The sequence below is a fragment of the Balaenoptera acutorostrata genome, chromosome 17 (genome assembly GCF_949987535.1).
Source record: "Balaenoptera acutorostrata chromosome 17, mBalAcu1.1, whole genome shotgun sequence".
In the NCBI taxonomy this organism is placed as follows: domain Eukaryota; kingdom Metazoa; phylum Chordata; class Mammalia; order Artiodactyla; family Balaenopteridae; genus Balaenoptera; species Balaenoptera acutorostrata.
The window spans coordinates 64,598,800-64,621,148 of NC_080080.1; the positions used below are offsets into that span (position 1 = coordinate 64,598,800).

Consider the following 22,349-nt stretch of genomic DNA (forward strand, 5'->3'; position numbering starts at 1 on the left):
ACTAAATGGAGTGTTGAATTTCACTGGGCTTAACTGGGTTGAAGTTATCCAGACATCAGTAACCCACATCAAAACCAGGACGACTCAAGAAGTAATTCGAGTTTTCTGGCACTCCTGCCTCAACAATCTAGAATCTAGGGCACTGTTCTAAGATGATCCTCCTTTTTGGTTCGAAGGATTTCTTTTTTATGATTTTTTTGGCTGAGGAGGCCGTTTGGCCACGCTGCGGATCTTGGAGAGCAGGTGATTACTGATCACTAGTGTTTTCCGGGCGAGACAGTGGCGCTAACCCCCTCCCCTTCCCCCCCCTTCCCCCTCCTCCTCCCAGGCTGGAAAGGTGCAGGATCCGCTAAACCGTGCTTCGCACAGCGGCGGCCGGAGCAGACGCGGGATGGTCGCGCGCCCCCAGCAGAGCAAAGGGGGGCAGCGAGAGAGCCTGGGGAAGGTACGGGCGGGGAATCGGGGTGCGGACACCACCTGGAAAGAGCAGAGGGTCAGTTGGGCGGGGGAGGCATTTGCCGAGTGCAGGTGTGTAAGAGGCTGCCCCAGGCCCACCCTTTGCAGCCTAGGGGGCGGGAAGCCGGGCCAGAGACCCGGAGACTGCGGACGGGGCGCGGTCCCTGGGCGCTCGCTCGCCCTCCTTCCCAAGGCCCCGGGGGACGGCCCCTCGCCCCGGGGCCCGGCCTGCCGGCGCCAGCACCGCAGCGCCCGCGGCAGCCGCCGCTGCGGCGGACGGCCGGCCGCCAGGGGGCGGGAGCGGCGCCGCGAACAATGGCCGCGCTCGGCCGCGGGCCTGCGAAAGGAAGAGGGGAGGGAGGGCCGGCGCCGGCGCGCGGCGTGGGTCTGCGGGGGCCGGGGACGCGCGCGCCGGGCAGGCAGGGGAGCGGGAGCGGCTGCGTCGGCGGGAGCGCGCGGCGCGGGCCCGGGAGGGCGCGGCGGGAGCGCAGGGGAGGCGGGCGGAGGCGGGGGGAGGAGGCGGGGGGCGGGGAGCCCGAGGGGTGGAAGCCGGCAGCGGCGGCGGCGGCGGCTGCGGCGGCCGAGCGGGGTCAGTTCTCTGTAGTGTTTGCCAATGTTGGAGTCGTCTGCAAAGTGTCCCCGGCGAGAAGGTAAATACCCTTGTGGGGGGCGTCCGGGAGGCCCCGACTTCCGCCCCGCTGGCGGGGGAGACAGAGGGCGCTGGGGAGCCCTGCGGGTCCGCGGCGCGCGGCGAACCCTGAGAAGAGCGGCCCCTTCGCGGCCTCCCCTCCCCCGCGCCTTCCCTCCCTCCTCGGGCTCTCTCCGGGCGGGAGGGGGAGGGGAGGAGGATGGCGGGGGCTGGGGAGCCGGGGAGGAGACGAATGAATTGGGGGGGGGGGGCGTGTGTGGAGGGGGTGGGACGACACAGGTGTCCAGAGGGGAGGAGCCGGGAGGAAGGCGAGGATGCCGGCACAGACGGAGGGTGGAGGGCGGGGGTGGGGGTGGGGGAGGGGGCAGGGACCCGGGAGATGGGGTCGTTGAGGCCGCGGTGGGAATGGCCGGAAGAGGGGACCGCGGGTGGAGCGACGGTGCCGGAGAGGGAGGGGGAGGGTCCCTGTGGGGGGGAGGGCAGGACTGGGGAGGGGAGGGGGACAGAGGAGGGGAGATGGCGGGAGGCCCATCCCTGGAGGGTCTGCGGGCCATGGGCCTGGGGGCGCAGGGGGAACGGCGGGGCGGGGGCGCGCCGGGGGCTGGTGGTGGTGGCTATTTCTGTATAATGGGCAAGTGATAAATACGTAACGCGCCGAAATGGGGAAGGTAGGTGGGGCAGAGGGGACAAAATATATCCTATGACAGGCAAGTTCGGCCGTGGCTCTTACGAACTACTACGGTGAGGGCTCGGCTTAAAGGGGTGGTTGGCAGTTAATGACCTTGCCGAGGTGAAGGCAGTTGGGCGAAGAGACAAAGATCAGTTACAGAATCCGCTGTGCGAGGGCAGAGCCTCCAGCCCCTCGCGGGGCGGGCCGGGGACTGTGGGGATTGTGTCGAGGCGGGTGTTCCGCGGAGGCAACTGAGGAGACGCTGAGCTGGGATTCTTCGGGAGGGGGGCGGGGATAATGGCCTTGGGTTCTGGAAGTCCCTGGAAATATGTGCAGAATCTTGCACTTGCGGAGAATTTTCTTCGGAAAGGGTCTTTGCTTGGCGTGACGCGTCCCCCCGCCTCTTCCCCAGAAGGTTTAGAACTACTTGGGTAGAGAAGGACCGTTCACTTAGGGAAATGTACTGAAGGATTTTAAATTGGGTGGTTCCTCCAGAAAGGATAGAGACGATCTTTTAAAGGTGTTTCACCGTTAGCCGAAAACCTTTATTTTTATTGTTTGATTTCACAATTTTGGTGAACTTCTTCTGAGCATTACTTCTCTTCTGATGCATCCTTGTGATTTAAGAGAGCATGAGGAACATTTGAAATCAAAATTGTGATGGGCAGGCGGGTTAATAGTAACCTTGTAGGAGGAAAGATTGCAGCATTGTTCCTGGAGGCTGTTTCTTCTCCGTCCTTGCTTTCTTAACATGATTCACACATACTGTTGTGAATTGAGCTGCAGTAGAAAAAAAAATCTTTTTTAATAAAGCCATCAAAACCCAGACATTCTGCATCTCGATTGTTTTGTAAAATGGCAAGTTTTTCATTTTTCAGTTTGCCTATATTTTACTGCAAAGCAGAGATAACACATACCACTTGAATTGTAGATTTGCTGCCCTTTGCAGCAGGCCTGTATTAGATTTGTGAAACATTTAAACGCCAAACTATGTGATGTCTGTGTGTTTTTTTTTGTCCTGCTATGTTTTCAACTCAAGCCACCATTGCCACATTCCATTGCATGGCACTGTAGTTTGAAATTTATTCCTAAGTGATCATTAGTTGGTAGGATATAGTGCAGATTTCCTCACACATCCCTAAATTTTTCCTTAAAAACCTGTGTTTTGTATTTGTAAAAATGTTGCTGTATAATCCAAGTATGTACCGTTAACTTCAGATATACTGCCACGTAATTTTTTTTTTTTTTAAGATTTAATTTTATTTATTTTTTGGCTGCGTTGGGTCTTCGTTGCTGCACGCAGGCTTTCTCTAGTTGCAGCGAGCGGGGGCTACTCTTCGTTGCGGTGCGCGGGCTTCTCATTGCGGTGGCTTCTCGTTGGGGAGCACGGGCTCTAGGCACACGGGCTTCAGTAGTTGTGGCACGCGGCCTCAGTAGTTGTGGCTCGCGGGCTCTAGAGCACAGGCTCAGTAGTTGTGGCACACGGGCTTAGTTGCTTCGCAGCATGTGGGATCTTCCCAGACCAGGGATGGAACCCATGTCTCCTGGATTGTCAGGCAGATTCTTATCCACTGCGCCACCAGGGAAGTCCCTGCCATGTAATTTTTAAGTTTTAGTTTTTTATTTGGAAGTAACTTCAAGTTTACAGAAGAATACCAAGAATAAGAATAATACAAAGATTACTCATGTAACCTTAACTCAGAGTCACCAATTTATCATTTGCTTTCTCTCTGTCACACACACATAATATTTTTTTCCTGGATCATTTGAGGGTCAGTTATATACATCATGGTCTTTACTCCTACTTAACTTCAGCATGGAAAACCATATAAATTTCACGTTTTAGCTTACTTGGCTTGCCTGGAATGAAATTCTAGGAAGGAGTGGCTTGGTCTGATTTTCAACAAAGAATAAGAATATCAAAAATATCAAAGGTGTTCATCACCGTTATTAGTATATAAATAATATAGGAATTGAGGCTGAGTGGTTTTCCTGTGTTAGGATCAGGTTCTGGAAGATACAATTGGCCAATGTGGTGGGGTTTTTTCCTTGTAGTTAACCTCTTCTTTACTTCTATTACTCTGTCTTCTTTTCTTTTGTATACTTTGAGCACTGGATATCTGATCATTTATGTATGCAGATCATAATAAAGAAAGGGGAAAAGTCTAGATATTGCAAAATTGGGTTTTGTTAATATTAGACTGAATAGTGGGAGACAGGCATAGTATAATCAAATCATGTATAGATATATTTGTGCCTCTTCTAGATACTCAAGAAAATATTAGATGAGTGTCTAGAATCCACAGTAATTATAATTTATATTTGTGTATGATTGATTTTGAAGAAATCAATATAGTTTTGAAGTTCTATATAGAATCCTTGCCATTATGTTGTTTTAGAGGTCAAGCCCTTTGTTAAGGAACATTTTTAAGGAGTCGAGCTTTTATTTATAGTTTAACATGTAATGGAAAGAAGGGGACTTTGAACCAGACAAAACTGAGTTTTAATCCTAGCAATGTGACTGGGGAAGTAACCCAACTTCTAGAAAAATGGGAATAACACCTGCACCCCAAGGTGATGAGGATTAAATGAGCTAATATAAAAATGGCAAAATATGGCACCTGGTATCTATAAAATTGGTGTCTGGTAAATGTTAGTTTCCTTTTTTTCATTCATTCATTCATTCATTTATTTATTTATTTATTTATGGCTGTGTTGGGTCTTCGTTTCTGTGCGAGGGCTTTCTCTAGTTGCGGCAAGCGGGGGCCACTCTTCATCGCGGTGCGCGGGCCTCTCTCACTATTGTGGCCTCTCCCGTTGTGGAGCACAGGCTCCAGACGCGCAGGCTCAGTAGTTGTGGCTCACGGGCTTAGTTGCTCCGCGGCATGTGGGATCTTCCCAGATCAGGGCTCGAACCCGCGTCCCCTGCATTGGCAGGCAGACTCTTAACCACTGCGCCACCAGGGAAGCCCTCCTTTTTTTTCTTAGCTGGTAGTATGTGGGGTTTTTCACTGGAACGGTTCATGGAGTGAGACTTCTGTATACTTAGAATATTTCATAGGCTCTTAGGAGATAGTAAAATTTATACTAAATTGTTTTGATTTTCTTACATAAAAATAGTTTTTTGGGGTACCTACTTTTAAAAGGAAATGAAAATGAAAAGCCTTTTTTAAAACACTTTTTAAGGAGCCCATGAGTTTTTTAGAGTAAGAAGCTTTGAGTTGGTATTTAGTTTTGTAGTAGTTTGGAGTGTAAGAATGGGGATAGTAAATGTTTTTGCTTTTCATATTGTCAGGTAAGACTTTTTTTTTTTTTTTTTTAATATAGGTGGATCTTATCTTTTTTTTTTTTTAATTAATTAATTTATTTATGGCTGTGTTGGGTCTTCGTTTCTGTGCGAGGGCTTTCTCTAGTTGTGGCAAGCGGAGGCCACTCTTCATCGCGGTGCGCGGGCCTCTCACTATCGCGGCCTCTCTTGTTGCGGAGCACAGGCTCCAGACGCGCAGGCTCAGTAATTGTGGCTCACGGGCCCAGCCGCTCCGCGGCATGTGGGATCCTCCCAGACCAGGGCTCGAACCCGTGTGCCCCGCATTAGCAGGCAGATTCCCAACCACTGCGCCACCAGGGAAGCCCCTCAGGTAAGACATTTAAGAGAGGATTGCCTGTCAGTCGTGGGATGGGTGCCAATATAAAATTTATAGATATGTTAATTTAATAATGCCATTTTATAAAGCAGGATTTAATTGTTGAGGATTTTATAGATTTAATTCTGCACAGCTTTCAATTAATCAGATGAGCAAATTGTAATTCATAATATAAGCGGTGAGTGATATCAGCAGTACATTTCAGATACCTGTTGGACCTTTAATTCTTCATGAGTGGCAAGTCTTCTCCAGTTAGTAGTGCCTTCTCTCCATAAACTGCCCTGCCTGTCTTCATTTAGTAGCTTGGAATCTGGAACTGCATGTTCTAATGCGCCTGACTGGATATCACTGTAGGGCATTTTTGGGACATGTGAATAGGTTTCTCTAAAAGTACATAGTTGTAATTGGAATGAATGGTAGCTGGAAACTTTTGACAGAAGAGGAAGAGGTGGATTTTATGAAACCGTGGGTAGTATAAAATGCTCTGCATCTTATTGATATGACTTGATATTTTATCAAATTCTTTTAAATATAGGACAGTAGACCTGGCATGTCTTTAAATAAGACATGAAATGTTAAAGAGATGTGCCGCTGTGGGCATTCCAAATTGCCTGTGGTGTAGTTATAATCTTTATATTGATATAAATCTAATACAACTTGTTTGTGGAAAAGAATATGTTCAGAATTTTTATCCAGTTACCTCACAGAGTGCTGTCACAGACATATTAGTTTCATGTTTTAATGTATACAGATTTTTATAACTGTGAAGGAAAGGCTTACGGAACATTTAAAATTGTATGGTCAGTTTTGAGTGAATACGTGCTTTCATTTGTGCTTCTTCATAAAACTGCTTTTTGTATATCAGAAGATCAGAACTTTAAAAAATGTACCCCTATATCTTATTGTGCCTACTTCTCAGGATCAGCCACTAGTATTACCAAAATCTAATATTGAAGAAACACATACAGGTCTATAGACAAGGATTTGTAATTTTTAGAGGCTTACATAAAATGAAAACAGAATGAGATTTCTCAAATTTGGTAAATTCTTACTAAATAATGTTAAATTCTGGAAAATAAGGGGCATTAGATCACTGAGATGCTTTTAGTGGTTTGTTCATGTTTTAATGTCCAAATGAATTGTTCTCAATTAAAAAAAAGAAAACTGCTTAGGTTTGTAGTTTTAGTTGTAGATAGTGTATTTTAATACCATTTGACTAATGCTACACTTTTTAATGATGTCATCTTTTGAATAGAATGTAAATGTTTAAGTTTCATAATTTACTCCTTTCAAATTCTAGCGTTACTCATTTGCTCATGTTGAACAGGGAATTGATTTTTTTTGGTCTACCTAAATATATTAATTAATACCATAGAATTATAGAATTTGAGTTGAATAGAAGTGTCTTATTTATTGTTACAAATTACCCCAGAAATTAAGAACTTAAAACAAATATTTATTATCTCAGTTTCTGTGGGTTAGAAATCTGGCTGCAGATTCTGGGTGCCTGTGGTTCAGGGTCTCTTAGGAGGTTGCAGGTAAGCTGTCTTTGGGGCTGTAGTCTCGTCTGAAAGCTTGACTGGGGGAAGATCTACTTCTGAGTCATTCATGTGACTCTTGGCAGGATTCAGTTCCTTGGGGGTACTGGACAGAAAGCCCCAGTTTCTGTTGGGCTGTTGGCCCAAGGTGTCCCTTAGTTCTTTGTCATGTAGGTCTGACCACAGGGCAGCTCACAATATGACAGCCTGCTTCCTGCAGACCAAACAGGTGAGAGAACGAGAGCAGGTGACACCCAGGAGGGAAATGGTTGTCTTTTTATAACCCAGTCTTGGAAGTGGTAGCTCATTATTTCTGCTGTATTCTATTTGTTGTTTGCCTACCAAAGGACTTACATTTACTTTTTAAAGATTAAAAAAAAAAAAAAAAAAAAGAAGAAAATAGAAGCAAGAGAAAGAACTCAAAGATACATAAAGCAATTTACCAAAGCTCAAAAGGTAATCTCCTGAAGGGGCTTCCCTGGTGGCGCAGTGGTTAAGAATCCGCCTGCCAACGTAGGGGACACAGGTTCGAGTCCTGGTCCAGGAAGATCCCACATGCCGTGGAGCAACTTAAGCCGGTGCGCGTCACAGCTACTGAGCCTGCACTCTAGAGCCTGCGAGCCACAACTACTGAAGCCCGTGTGCCACAACTTCTGAAGCCCGTGTGCATCACAACTACTGAGCCTGTGCTCTAGAGCCCGCGAGCCACAACTACTGAAGCCCGTGTGCCACAACTTCTGAAGCCCGCGCACCTAGAGCCCATGCTCCACAACAAGAGAAGCCACCACAATGAGAAGCCCGCGCACTGCAACGAAGGGCAGCTCCTGCTCTCAGCAACTAGAGAAAGCCCGTGTGCAGTAGTGAGGACCCAATGCAGCCAAAAGTTAAATAAATGAATAAATAAATTTATATAAAAAAAAGGTAATCTCCTGGAGAGCTTGGACTAAAACTTAAATTCACTGGTACTTAGGCCTTGTGCTATTTCTACAAATGCGATTCTCTTGGAAAATATAAAAATTGGTACAGATGGTGAGGTCACTACTGTAAGAAATAATTGAGGAGCTTCCCTGATGGCACAGTGGTTAAGAATCCTCCTGCCAATTCAGGAGACACGGGTTCGAGCCCTGGTCCAGGAAGATCCCACATGCCGTGGAGCAACTAAGCCCATGTGCCACAACTACTGACCTGTGCTCTCTAGGGCCCGCAAGCCAAACTACTGAGCCTGCGAGCCAAACTACTGAAGACCGTGCTCCTAGAGCCCATGTTCCACAACAAGAGAAGCCACCGCAATGAGAAGCCTGTGCACCACAACGAAGAGTAGCCCCCGCTCGCCTCAACTAGAGAAAAGCCCACGTGCAGCAACGAAGACCCAACGCAGCCAAAAATAAATAAATAAATTTATATATAAAAAAAAGAAATAATTGAAAACTTTGAAAGTCATTTTGAATTGACTCTAGTTTGTCATCTTGAAAAAATTGTAGCCAAATATATGTATACACACACACACACATGTGTATTCATATGGTATTTGTGTGTATATATGTATCTCCAGAACCTTTGCTTCTGAGGGAAAGTTCAGTATTAAAAATTTTATAACATAAAAATTTCTACACAAGTGATTGGATTTAGCTCTTTTGGTATATGTCAAAATTGTGTTGTTGCTTTTTAGATAATTTTTTGGGGGGACTACATAATTTTTAATGTAACTTTTCCCATTACAAAATCCCATTATTTATTTATTTATTTGGATTTTCCTGCCCTTCTTTGATATCTATTTTTAAATTAAGTGTAGAAGACATTTGCTATATGAAAAGAAATACAACCATGGCGAGGAGGTTAGACCCATAAGGAAACAAATCCAAATGTAACAATGGGATGTGTCAGGATGGTAATTTTCTTTTCAAAAGTTTTTTGTAAAATTTTAATATGCATGCTATTTTTATAATGATGATAATAAAATCAGAAACAGGAAAAAAATGCAACTAGGTAATCTTACTATGTGCTCTTTTCCATACCACCTAAGAGAATATGTGTGTGTTACATCTTCTTTAGGCTTAATTTATCTCATAGAGGAGGGGAACAAAGCTGTTTAAAACGTTACTGGAGCAAGGGAAGTATATATTAAATATTAATCTGAAACTTTTACATTGTTTTAACAGCTTCACTTTCACTGAAATTGTCGTAGAACTCTAGAACCAGAAGAGACTTTGTTCAGCCTAGATCTGCGCTGTCCGGTATGGTGGTCACTAGCCACAGGGTGGCTATTTAACTTTAAATAACATTAAAGAAAATTTAAAATTTACTTTCTCAGTTGTTCTAGCCACATTTCAAGTGCTCAGTAACCACATGTGTCTAGTGGCTACTGGTTTGGACAGCAAAGATATAGAACATGTTTATCATCATAGAAAGTTCTACGCTGATTTAGATCTACTCCATTTTTTGTATTTGATTTTGGTCACGGGCATGTGTTTAAAGTGCTAATCATTGAGATTACCAACTAAGTTGAACTTATTTCTTCATTTTCATTTTCTAGTTTTTGGAGCCGTGAGGGATACAGCAGTTTGGTCAATATTGTTTTAACATGCTTCAAATAAATCAGGTGAGTTTGTGTTAAGGCATGTCACACTTATGTGGTGCTTGGGCCATAAATCGTGGAGCATTTTAACTCAGCTTTTGTATAACCATAACCTGACCACTGCTTTATCGAGCAGTTACATGCTATATATTTGTCATAGGAAGACTGCAGGGCAGGTTGTGTAAGGATTATAGTGATAGTCCTGAAAGTTAAGTTTTAAGTGTGCAGAGCAGAAGGTTTTTCTGTTCTTTTTGATGTCACATCTCCAGGACTTGCTGATGTGTTTAGAATGCTTACAGTTGTGATCTAGCTTCAGTAGGTGGCAGTTCTGCAGACCGAAAAGCATTTCTAGTGACACATCTTGTGAAGTAGTTGTATCAGTGTGTTAGAAAAAGAGTCCTTTTCTAGGGCACTGGAAAAGGCTGGAAGAAAGTGCTCTGCTAAATAAACTATAGCATACAATGCCTTAGACTCACTGTAGAAGTATTTTTCTTAGGTCTTGACATTTCTCCAAGAACTTTATACATGTAATCTTATCCTTTCTGAACAAAAAAGGCATTGTATCATAACTATAATATTAGAAAGTACTTTGATTTATTTCACATTCGCAGATCAAGAGAGAAGAAAGTAATTTGATTGCAAGAAGTAGTTAATTCTTTTGTGATTTGAGGAAGTAATACATGACCCCTCCCAGGCCCACCCCATCCAGCTCACCTGGCCTAAGAAATCTCCAGTTCCTGTGCATCACACACCATCTCTAAGCAAATGACTTCTCAGTTTATACCTGGTCTAGACTTCTTTTCTGAGCTCCAGACTTAGGTAGCAGTTACCAACTTGATCTCTTGACTTGGATGTCTTTATGCATCTCAGACTTAACGTGTGCCCAGGAAACAATCTAAATGCTTCAGTCAAACTAGAGTCTTTCAGGTCCTAGGTTGAGCCAGGTCGTTCCAGCTTGACCTCTTCTCACCCACCCCGTGCTTGGTTCACTTGACTCCCAGGCCTAGGATTTGCCTCATAGCACCCTGCCCTTCTATTTACTGACAACCTGACATTCAAAGTTGTATTAAAATATGTAATATTATTTAACGTCTGTCTTCCTTGTTAGATGTTGTGCTCCATGAAGGGAGTGACTTTGCTTGTTTACTCCTATATCCCCAGGTCTTAGAATAGTTCTTGTTGTATATGATTTTCATTTATTTGCTGAACGAGTGGATGAGTGGTGCTAGGGTTGTCACTAAAGCAAGGAGATCTCCATCCTTGTCAGCAGTAACCATATAATTGTGTTGTCCATTTTGGTATTATATGATGCTGCTTTACACAAATGCCATTAATGTAAAATCTCTCCCTTATGCACAGTTGTTCTTTGATTTTCTCCTTGAACTAGACAATTTTCTTGTGCCACAAATATTGCTTTCATCAGTGACGTTACTAACATGGGCTAAAAGGAATCATACTGTGCTTAGTGCTTCCTGTGCCTTCACGGTTGCTGTCAAGTCCCATTAGATGCATTGATGGAGCTTTATGAGATGTAACATACAAACTGTGCTGTAGGTGTGACGTTCCCCCCAAGTGACTGTACAGATACCTGCCATTAATTATATGGGTACAGTTATTCTACTATAGACAGATGGAAATGATCATTTTATGTCAGGCAACATCATTGAAAGTTATAGTTTATAGATTAGTCCTAATGAGGATTTACTAACCCTCTGTGCTACTGGTCGTGTTGAACCAGGCGTTGCAAACAACTCCTAGGCAGCGTTCTGCGTGGCCCCAGCAGCTCCCTGGGCTTTGGCTAGAAATTGTCCACAGTGCCTGGAGATATGCATGCTTTGCTTGTAACAGATATGTATTCCTTGGCTTGCTTCAGGATCCTCTCTTGATTAAGTTTTTAAAACTTTTCAAGTCTGAGGGGAAAAGCTAACCTAATTTGGAATAGTAGAAGTTATAGAGAAGACTTTCTTTTCATCCAGACTTAAAGTCACACTGAATTCTTAAACATATGAGTGATTTTTATGTTTTATTATTTTCACAGTGACTGCTTTCCCATTAGAGGGTTCTCAAGGTAAATGTGAAAAGGCATGAAAAGGCAATTGAAGCTGACACTCATCTTGAAGCAGTTGAGATTTTTACTGCATAATTTTCAACACTGTCTTTAGGATTAATAAATAAATTTGGGGAGGTCTTTTGTTAAAATGCCTGAATAGTGCTAGCAAATTATTCTATATGTGTTCCTAGAACTAATTAAAAACTAAGCTTTTGAATACTAAGTTACTTGGTATCCTTTTTGATATTAATTCTGCCTGACATTATTATTAGGGAACATAGGAATGTTCCATGTTCGGCTACCGTAATGACACTTCTGCCTTTAAATTGTGCTCCTCATTTTTACTTTTGTCTTTTAAGAATGTGTGTTCTTATCCATGCACAATTCATGTAGAAAAATCAGGTGGTATAGATAAGTAAAAAGGAAAAAAAAATCAGAAGTAATTCCACTATCCTTTTACAGAAACAGTCACTGCTAACATTTTGGGGTGTATACTTCTCGATTTTTTTTCTACGCAGGTATGTTTTTATGCGAATATATGTTATTTTAAAAAACTGGGATTATGTAATACATAATATCTGAAGTGACTTAATCCATAATTTGGAAGTACTAAGATTTATTTAATCAAATCCTTATTGTTGGACAGATTTTGTGTTATAGTTAGTGCCACAGTTAGTATTTTTTTTTTTTACATACACCTGTGTTCCTTTGTCCATTATTTTCTTGGAATTAATTATTAGAAATGGAAATAGTAGTCAAAGGAGTATGCAGATTTTAAAGATATTTGATGCATAAATACCAAAAATACAAAATTATATCTATTAGAAATTTATCAGAATGCCTGTTCCCTTATTTCCTTGACAAATTTTCAATCTCCGTTAATCTGTCTGACAAAAAGTGATATTTTAATTTGCATTTCTATGATTTGCTTATGTTTGTTCTTTTGTGTTTTGTCTTTTGTGAATTGCTTATACGTGTCCACTGTCATCTTTACCTTTTATTTGTAAAAATTCTTTGGGTTATATCCCCTTGAGAGTTTATAATCATTAGTTTGTATTTTTTTCATTCATTATTCAACAAGTAACTAATGGTAACCTATGTTGCCAGGGTACCACTAAGTAAGAGTCTGGTGTATTTTGACCTTTCTCCCTGATGATTAATTACAAGCCCCTAGGGAAAGGAAACTCATTTGAACATTAAGCTGTAGCAAATATAAGTTGAGAAGGCCCATGTGCTGTGAAATACTATTTACAAATTAGTGACTGAAATAGGGCAAATGTTTTGGGATTAGTTGGTGAGGCACACTTGACCGGGCAGTGTGTCCTAAGGGGTTGGGAAGTCTATGTTAGGCAGCTGTAGCCTTGGGAGAGCCCAGCAGCCAGGGATTAACAGAGGTTCAAGTGGTGGTTCCTTTTAAAGAGGTTTGGTAGTCGCTGTTAGGAACATGGAAGCCAAGGGGAAGCTTTTTTTTTTTTTTTATAAATGTATTTATTTTATTTAATTTTGGCTGTGTTGGGTCTTCGTTGCTGTCCATGGGATTTCTCTAGTTCCGGTGAGTGGGGGCTACCCTTTGTTGCGCTGTGTGGGCTTCTCATTGCGGTGGCTTCTCTTGCTGCAGAGCACTGGCTCTAGGTGCGCAGGTTTCAGTAGTTGTGGCTTGCGGGCTCTAGAGTGTAGGCTCAGCAGTTGTGGCGCATGGGCTTAGTTGCTCCGCGGCATGTGGGATCTTCCCGGTCCAGGGCTCGAACCCGTGTCCCCTGCCTTGGCAGGCAGATTCTTAATCACTGCACCACCAGGGAAGCCCTAAGGGGAAGCTTTAAGGCCTGAATCAAGTGGAGTAGGAGAACAGGGAGGACAAAACAACTTCAGTGCCAGAAGAGTGGAGAATCCTATAGGGCAAGAGGGAGCCAGGTGTTATACAGAAAGAATAAAGTTGTATCAAGGTGTACTGTAAAGCGTGAAGCCAGGGTTTGGTCATTAAGAAACAAAAAGCCTAGAGTTTAAGGGATAATGATGCTATCCTACAGGTTTGTTGTGAGGAGTAATTGAGATAACAAAGGCCAAATGCTTAGTGTTGGTTCTAGTACTCTTGCTACTACTGTTGATAGTACCGTGACTGGTATTATTGCTATTGTTGCTCTGGAGATGGATGAGAAAGGAGGGCAGACATTTAAGTTGGTCATTAGAGTAAGTAATTGTTTGGGGGAGTGAAGCACTTGGACATGTCTCAAGCCCAGGTCAGCTACAGGTGCTCTCCTTCTCTTTCTTGCCATATGCACTGGAAACTCTATCCTTTTCGCTTTTAAAAGCTGCTGATACTTACTCTTAGTTTTTCTCCAAGTCTGGCTTTGGAGTAGGATCTATTTACAATCTGCCCATCTCTCTTGAAGTCATAGGATTTAGTGTACAGTTACTGGATTAAAAAAGTAGTAAACACAAGGAGGTTAAAATGTATAAGAAGGATGTTGGCTTTCTGCCATGTTGGCATAACAAGATTTATCCTCTGTGTAGCCAGCTTCCAAGATGGCCCCCAATGATCTCTGCTTCCTAGTATTTACACCATTGTGTAATCCTCTCGCACATCTGTTTGTGTGGCCAATAGAATATGGTAGAAGTGATGGATCGTTTCCAAGGATAGGTTATAAAAGACATTGTGCCTTCTCCTTCCTCCTGTCTCTCCCTCAGTGTCACCCTGCATTGCTGACTCTGAGAGTAGTTAGCTGCCATGTTGTGAATAGCCCACTGGAGAGGCCCACATGGTGAGAAATTGAGGCCTCCTGCCAACAGCTAACAAGCAACCAAGACCTTTAGCTAACTGTGTGACTGAGCCTTCTTGAAAGCAGATCCTCCAGCCCTTGTCAAGCTTCCAGCCCTACCTAGACTGCTCTCCCATCAACATCTTGACTGCAACCCCATGAGAGATTCTGAGTCAGAACCACCCAGCCAAGCTGCTCCTTGATTGCTGAACCTTAGAAACTATGTGAAAAAAATAAATGCTTATTTTTTAAGCCACTAAGTTGGGGGTATTGTGTTATACAGCAATAATATTCTCTTTCTCCTTAAATAACTTGAGAACATATTAAATATGTGATCAGTGGTTTTTAGACATTGGATGATAGATGGCAGCAGGCTGTGATGCCTGAGAGGTTAGAAACAAATGAGGTAAGCCCTTCTATTGCACCAGTTTACAGTAGAGCCTGGAAGTTGTTTACAGGCTGTAGTGCGAGGAGGAATCAAAACAGAGCCCAATTTTGTTGGGATTAGGAAACAAAGATAAGAGTTTAGGAAGGCCAAGGTGGTGGTTAGAATTGTAGGTCAGAGTACTGGAGAGAAGGGAGCTTTGGGGGAGAGTGGCGAATATATGTTAAAGAGTACACTCAAGCACATATGCATTCTGGAGAGCTGCAGAGGGTTCTTCTTGAGTCTTTGGCTCAGTTCTGACATGGCAGGACCTACTCAAAGTCAGGGAAAGAACTACTGGAAAGCAGTAAGAAAACAGTTTCTGGAGCTCACACAAAACTAGGAATAGTTTGTGTCTCCATTATCTAGACTGTAAATACCTTGTAATACATAGGGCATTGGAAAGAGTCTTCAGAACGCTCCAAGTTATCCCAAGTAATTTAACTGTGCACCAGAACAAAGTCCAACACTGTATAGAGGAATACAACACAATTCAGAACCCAACAATATAAAATTCCTAGTGTTTGTCATCCAATTCAAAATTAAAATGCTTGCCTCACCTTGAATAAGGGATAGAGCATCTAGACAGAAGATCAGTAAGGAAATAGAGGACTTGAACAACACTATAAGCTAATTAGATCTAACAGATACATACAAAGCGTTCAGCAACAGCAACATACAAATTCTTATTAAGTGCACATAAAGCATTCTCCAGGAATAGGCCATATGTTAGGCCACAAAACAAGTCTCAATACATTTTGAAAGATTGAAATCATACAGAGTATCTTCTCTGTTCACAGTGGAATGAAGCTAGAAATCAGTGACAGAAAGAGTACCAAAAACCTCAAAAATATGTGGAACTTAAACAGTACACTCTTAAAGAACCAACAGGTCAAAGAAGAAATCATAGGGGAAATTAGAAAATAATTAAAGACAAATGAAAATGAAAACACAATATACAATAACTTATGGGATGCAGTGAAAGCAGTGCTCAGAGGGAAATTTATAGCATTAAACACCTACATTTAAAAAGAACGATCTCAAACAAATAACCTAACTTTTCACCTTAAGAAAACTAGAAAAAGAGCAAAATTAAACCCAAAGCTAGCCAAAGAAAGAAAATGATAAAGATTAAAGTGGAGATAAACAAAATAGAGAATGGAAAACAGTATAGGGAATCAGCAAAACTAAAAGTTGGTTCTTTGAAAAGATCAACTAAATTGACAAATCTTTAGCTAGACTGACAAAAAGAGCAAAGACGAATATAACTAAAATCAGAAGTGAAGGTGGTGACATTACTGTGACCTTAAAGAAATTAAAAAGATTATAAGAGAGTACTGTGAACAACAAATTGGATAACCTACATGAAATGGACAAATTTCTAGAAACACAGATTACCAAAACTGACTTAAGAAGAAATAGAAAATAATCAACAGCCCTATAAGAAGTAAACAGATTGAATCAGTAATTAAAAAAAAAAAATCCCGGGACTTCCCTGGTGGCACAGTGGTTAAGAATCCTCTTGCCAATGCAGGGGACACGGATTCGAGCCCTGGTCTGGGAAGATCCCACATGCTGCAGAGCAACTAAGCCCATGTGCCACAGCTACTGAGCCTGTGCTCTAGAGCCCGCGAGCCACAACTACTGAACCCGCGAGCCACAACTATTGAAGCCCGTGCACCTAGAGCCTGTGCTCTGCAACAAGAGAAGCCACCGCAATGATATGCCCGCACACGCCTCAACGAAGAGTAGCCCCCACTCGTCGCAACTTAGAGAAAGCCCGCATGCAGCAACGAAGACCCATTGCAGCCATAAATAAACAAACAAACAAATTTATTAAAAAAAAAAATCCCTTCCAAACAAGGAAAAGTCCAGGACCAGATATCTTCACTGATGAATTCTACCAAACATTTAAAGAAGAAGTAAATAAATAAATGAATGAATAAATAAATAAACAAATTTATTAAAAAAAAATCCCTCCCAAACAAGGGAAAGTCCAGGACCAGATGGCTTCACTGATGAATTCTACCAAACATTTAAAGAAGAATTAGCACCAATCCTTCTCAAACTCTTCCAAAACATAGGAGAGGAGGCAATACTTCCTAATTCATTCTATGAGGCCAGTATTACTCTGATACCAAAGCCAAACAAAGACACCATGAAAAAAAAAAACCTACAGATCAATATTCCTTATAAATATAGATGTAAAAACCCTCAACAAAATACTAACAAACTGAATCCAACAATATATATAAAGGATTATACACCATGACCAAGTGGGATTTATTCCAGGAATGCAAGAGTGGTTCAGCATAGGAAAATCAATCAATGTAATCCACTGCATTAATAGAACAATGGAAAGAAACCCCCACATGATCACCTTTCTGTATCAGTTGATACAGAAAGCATTTGACAAAATCCAACACCTGTTCATAATAGAAACACTCAAAAACTAAGAATAGAAGGGCACTTCTTCAGCATGATAAAGGGCATTTATGAAAAACTCACAGCTAATATCCAGTTCGATGGTGAAAGACTAAAAACTTTCTCCTTATGTTCAGGGACAAGGCAAGGATTCCTATCCTCACCACTGCTATTCAACATTGTACTGGAAGTTATAGCCAGAGCAGTTAGACAAGAAAAAGGATCCAAATCCAAATTGGGAAGGAAGAAGTAAAACTATTTTTATTTGTAGATGACATGTTACCATGTATTGATATATAGAAAATCCCAAAGAATCTACAAAAAAACCAAATAGAGCTAACAAATGAATTCAGAAAAGTTGTAAGTACAAGATCACACAAAATACAATTGTGTTTCTGTATACCACCGGTATAGAATCCAAAAAGGAAATTAAGAAAACAGTTCCATTCATACTAGCATCTAAAAGCATGCAGGAATTGAAAGACCTGTACTCTGAAAGCTATACAACACTGTTGAAAGATATTAAAGAAGACCTAAATAAATGGAAAGATATTTTGTGTTTATGGATTTGAAGACTTAACATTAAGATGGCAATACTATGCAAAACAGTATACATATTCAATATGATGTCTATCAAAATTCCAGTGACCTTTTTTGCAGAACTTGAAAAGCTGATCTTCAACTTCTTATGGAATTTCAGTGGGCCTAAATAGCCAAAACAGTCTTGAAAGAGAACACAGTTGGAGGGTTCATACCTCCCCCATTTCAAATCATACTGTGAAACTACAGTAATTGAAACAGTGTGGTTCTGGCATAAGGAAAGAGGTATAGACCAATGGAATAGAATTGAAAGGCTAGAAATAAACTAATACATATATAGCCAACTGATTTTTGACAAGATTGCCAAGACCACTCAATGCAGGAAAGAATAATATCTTCAACAGATAGTTCTGGGACAACTGGATATCCACATGCAAAAGAATAAACTTGGATCCCTACCTCACACCACATACAAAAATTAACTCAAGATGGATCAAAGACCTAAATGTAAGAACTATAACTCTTATAACTCAACAATAAAAAGGCAACTCAGGGACTTCCCTGGTGGTCCAGTGGTTAAGAATCTGCCTTCCAATGCAGGGGATGCGTGTTCGATCCCTGGTCGGGGAACTAAGATCCCAAATGCCGTGGGGCAACTAAGCCCCTGTGCACCACAACTGCTGAGCCTGCATGCTGCAACTACAGAGCCCACGTGCTCTGGAGCCTGTGTGCCACAACTAGAGAGCCCGTGTGCTCTGGAGCCCACACGCCACAACTAGAGAGAAGCCCACACACCACAACTAGAGAGAAGCCTGCATGCTGCAATGAAGAGCCCACGTGCTGCAACAAAAGATCCCGTGTGCTGCAACTAAGATCCAATGCAGCCAAAAATAAATGAATAAATATTAAAAAAAAAGACAACCCAACTAAAAATGGGTAAAGGACTTGAATAGACAGTTCTCTAAAGAAGATGTACATATGGCCAACATGCATATGAACAAATACTCAAACCTCATTAGTAATTAGGGAAATGCAAATGAAAACCACAATTAGTACGCCCTTCAGGCTCACTAGGATGGTTAGATTCAAAGAGACCAACAATAACAAGTGTTGGTGACGATGCGGAGAAATCAGAACACCTGTACAATGCTGGTGGGAATGTAAAGTGTTTCAGCTTCTGTGGAAAACAGTTTGGCAGTTCTTTAAAAAGTTAAACATACAATTATCATGCAATTCCACTCTAGATGTATACCCAAAAGAATTGAAAACAGGTACTCAAATATAGGTACACACATGTTCATAGTAACACTATTTACAATGACCAGTTGGTAGAAGCAGCCCAAATGGATAGATGACTGGGTAAACAAATTGTGGTACATACACACCATAGAATATCATTTAGCTGTAAGAAGAGGTGATGTACTGATACATAGTACAATGTGGTGAAGCTCAAAAACATTTTGCTAAGTGAAAGAAGTCAGACACCAGGGTCACATATTGTCTGATTCCATTTATATGAAATATCTAGAATAAGTAAATCTATAGAGACAGAGCACAGGTTGGTTGTTGTCAGGTCCTGGGGTAAGGAGAAAAGGGGAGTAACTGCCTAATGGGTACCGAGTTTATTTTGGTGTGATAAAAATGTTTTGGAACTAGGTAGAGGTGGTTGCACAACATTGTGACTGTACTAAATGCTACTGATGTCTTCACTTTGAAATGGTTAATTTGATGTTATGTCAATTTCCTTTCAATTAGAAAATTAAAATGCTTGCAAAGAAGCATGAAAATATGACCCATAACTAGGGTAAATAAAATCAATCAATAGAAAGAGACCCAGAAATGACAATGATGATTGATTTAGAAGACAAAGCTGTCAAAAGAGTTGCTACTAATATGCTGTCAGTGTTCAGGAAGGGAGAGGAAAATAGGAAAATGAAGAGAATAGAAATAAAAGATACAAAAATATGCTTAAATGGAAATTCTAGAAATGAAGAATGTAGTATCTGAAAGAAAAAAATACTTGATGGAATTAATAGCAGATAAGACACTGTAGAAGAAAAGATAAATGAGCTTGAATACGTAGGAATAACAACTATCCAAAATGAAGCACAGAGTGAAAAGACAAAAAAAATGAACAGAGCATCTATGAGCTGTTGGATAATTTATAGTCTAAGATAAATTAATTAGATTCTCAGGAGAAGGGAGGGGGAACAGGAAAATATTAGAACAAATAATGACTGAATATTTTCTGTGTTTAGTGAACTAAAAAATACCCCCAAAAAACAAAAAACTGTAAACTCCATAGATCTGTAAAGCTCAATGAATCTGATTTGAAAGAAACATTTAAAAACCCACACTAAGGCACATCATAATCAAATGGCTGAAAATCAGTGATAGTGAAAGGAAATCTTAAAAGCAGTCAGAGGAAAAAAAGACGTGAACAGAGAAATAGAGACAAGAATGACAGAGTTTTTGTTGGACACTGCAAGCCAGAAAAGAGTGGAGTGACATTTTTAAAAGACTATAAAATACTGGTCAACTTTGGATTCTGTTCCCACTGAAAATGCTTTCCGAAAAGAAGTGACTTGTCATACAAAGGAACTTATTTACAAAACAGAACTAGACTCACAGACATAGAAAACAAATTTATGGTTAGCAAAGGGGAAAGGCAGGGGAGGGATATATTAGGAGTTTGGGATTAACAGATATGCACTACTATATATAAAATAACAAGGACCCACTGTATAGCACAGGGAACTATATTCTATATCTTGTAATAACTTATAATGGAAAAGAATCTGAAAAAATATAGATAAACTAAATCACTTTGCTGTACACCTGAAACTAACACAACATTGTAAATCAACTATACTTCAATAAAAATAAAATTTCAGAGGAAACAAAAAAGAAGTGGCTTTTTTGTTTTATTTTTAAATTTTTAATTGTGGAAAAATATATATAACAAAATTTACCATTTTAACCATCTTTTTAAAAATTAATTTGTTTTTTTTGGCTGCGTTGCGTCTTTGTTGCTTCACGCAGGCTTTCTCTCTATTTGCGGCGAGTGGGGGCTACTCTTCATTGTGGTGTGTGGGCTCCTTGTTGCGGTGGCTTCTCTTGTTGCAGAGCACGGGCTCTAGGCACACAGGCTTCAGTAGTTGTGGCACATGGGCTCTAGAGCTCAGGCTCAGTAGTTGTGGCGCATGGGCTTAGTTGCTCCGTGGCGTGTTAGATCTTCCCAGACCAGGGCTGGAACGCGTGTCCTCTGCATTGGCAGGCGGATTCCCAAGCACTGCGCCACCAGAGAAGTCCCCCCATTTTAACCATTTTTAAGTGTATGGTGGCACTAAGTAGCTGAACAGTGTTGTATAACCATCACCGTCACCAACACCCATCTGCAGAACTTCTTGATATTCCCAAACTGAAACTCTGTACCCATTAAAACACTAACTCCCCATTCTCCAATCCACCAGCCCCCGTCAACCACCATTCTACTTTCTGTCTTTATGAGTTTGACTACTCTCGATATCTCGTATAAGTGGAATTGTACAAGTCCTTTTGTGACTGGCTTATTTTACTTAGCATAATGTCTTCGAAGTTCATTCATGTTATAGCACGTGTCACAATTTCCTTTTTAAGGCTGAATAATATTCCATTTTATATATATACCACATTTTGTTTATTCACTCATCCATTGGTAGACATTTGGGGTGCTTCCACCTTTTGCCTGTTGTGAATAATGCTGCAGTGAACACGGGAGTGCAAATATCTGTTCAAGTCCTTGCTTTCTGTTATTCTGGGTCTATTTTTCCAGGAGTGAAATTGCTGGATCCTATGGTAATTCTATGTTTAATTACTGTTTTCCATAGTGGCTACACGATTTCACATTCCCACTAATAATGAACAAGGATTCCAAGTTCCCCACATCCTCACCAATACTTACTTTTTTCCTCCCTCCCATCCTCCCTCCCTCCCTTCCTTTCTTTCTTTTTTTGGTAATGGCCATCTTAATAGGTATGAAGTGGTATCTTATGGTTTTCATTTGCATTTCTCTGATACTAGTGATTTTAATATCTTTTCATATGCTTGTCAGCTGTTTGTATATCATTATTGGAGAAATGTCTATGCAAATTCCTTACTCAGCACTCCCCCACTATAAGAAAAATTATAATGTCCTTCAGGCAGCAGGAAAATGAAAAAGATGAAAAAAGCAGAAATGGTAATTACTTGGGTAAATGTATAAGTTTTTTAAATTAATCTTTCTAAAAGGTAATTTATTGTTTAAAGCAAAAATATTAAGGTGTTCTGTGGCTTTTACATAAAAGTACAATGCATAATAACAGTAGCTTGAAGGTTGAGGGAGAAGGGGAAGGATGTTATTAAAGATTCTAATGCCCTTGATTAGGTGGTATAATATAAAGGTAGACTATGATAAGTTAAAGGTATATATAATAATCTCTAAAGCAGCCAGTAAAAGAGCAAAGCAAAAAGTTATAACTGGGCTTCCCCTCGTGGCACAGTGGTTAAGAATCTGCCTGCCAATACAGGGGACACGGGTTCGAGCCCTGGTCCGGGAAGATCCCACATGCCATGGAGCAGCTAAGCCTGTGTGCCACAACTGCT

The 22,349-nt window shown here is 41.3% G+C and overlaps 1 protein-coding gene across 11 annotated transcripts in view; it reads left to right on the forward strand.

Moving 5' to 3' along the window:
* Window positions 1-327: 327 nt before the first annotated feature.
* The window catches only part of STAU2 (staufen double-stranded RNA binding protein 2), a 322,172-nt gene continuing 300,150 nt past the window's right edge, over window positions 328-22,349 (forward strand). For 5 of the 11 annotated variants that reach the window (XM_057531770.1, XM_057531772.1, XM_057531780.1 and 2 more), the window contains exons 1-2: window positions 997-1,106; window positions 9,491-9,556. Coding sequence is in view for 3 of the 11 variants with exons in the window: in XM_057531776.1 (XP_057387759.1) it covers window positions 392-445 (54 nt within the window). In the remaining 8 variants the exon portion in view is untranslated. Of the gene's footprint in view, window positions 446-979; window positions 1,107-9,490; window positions 9,557-22,349 lie in introns of those variants that run through there. The other 6 variants (XM_057531779.1, XM_057531771.1, XM_057531777.1 and 3 more) reach the window with 6 other exon arrangements.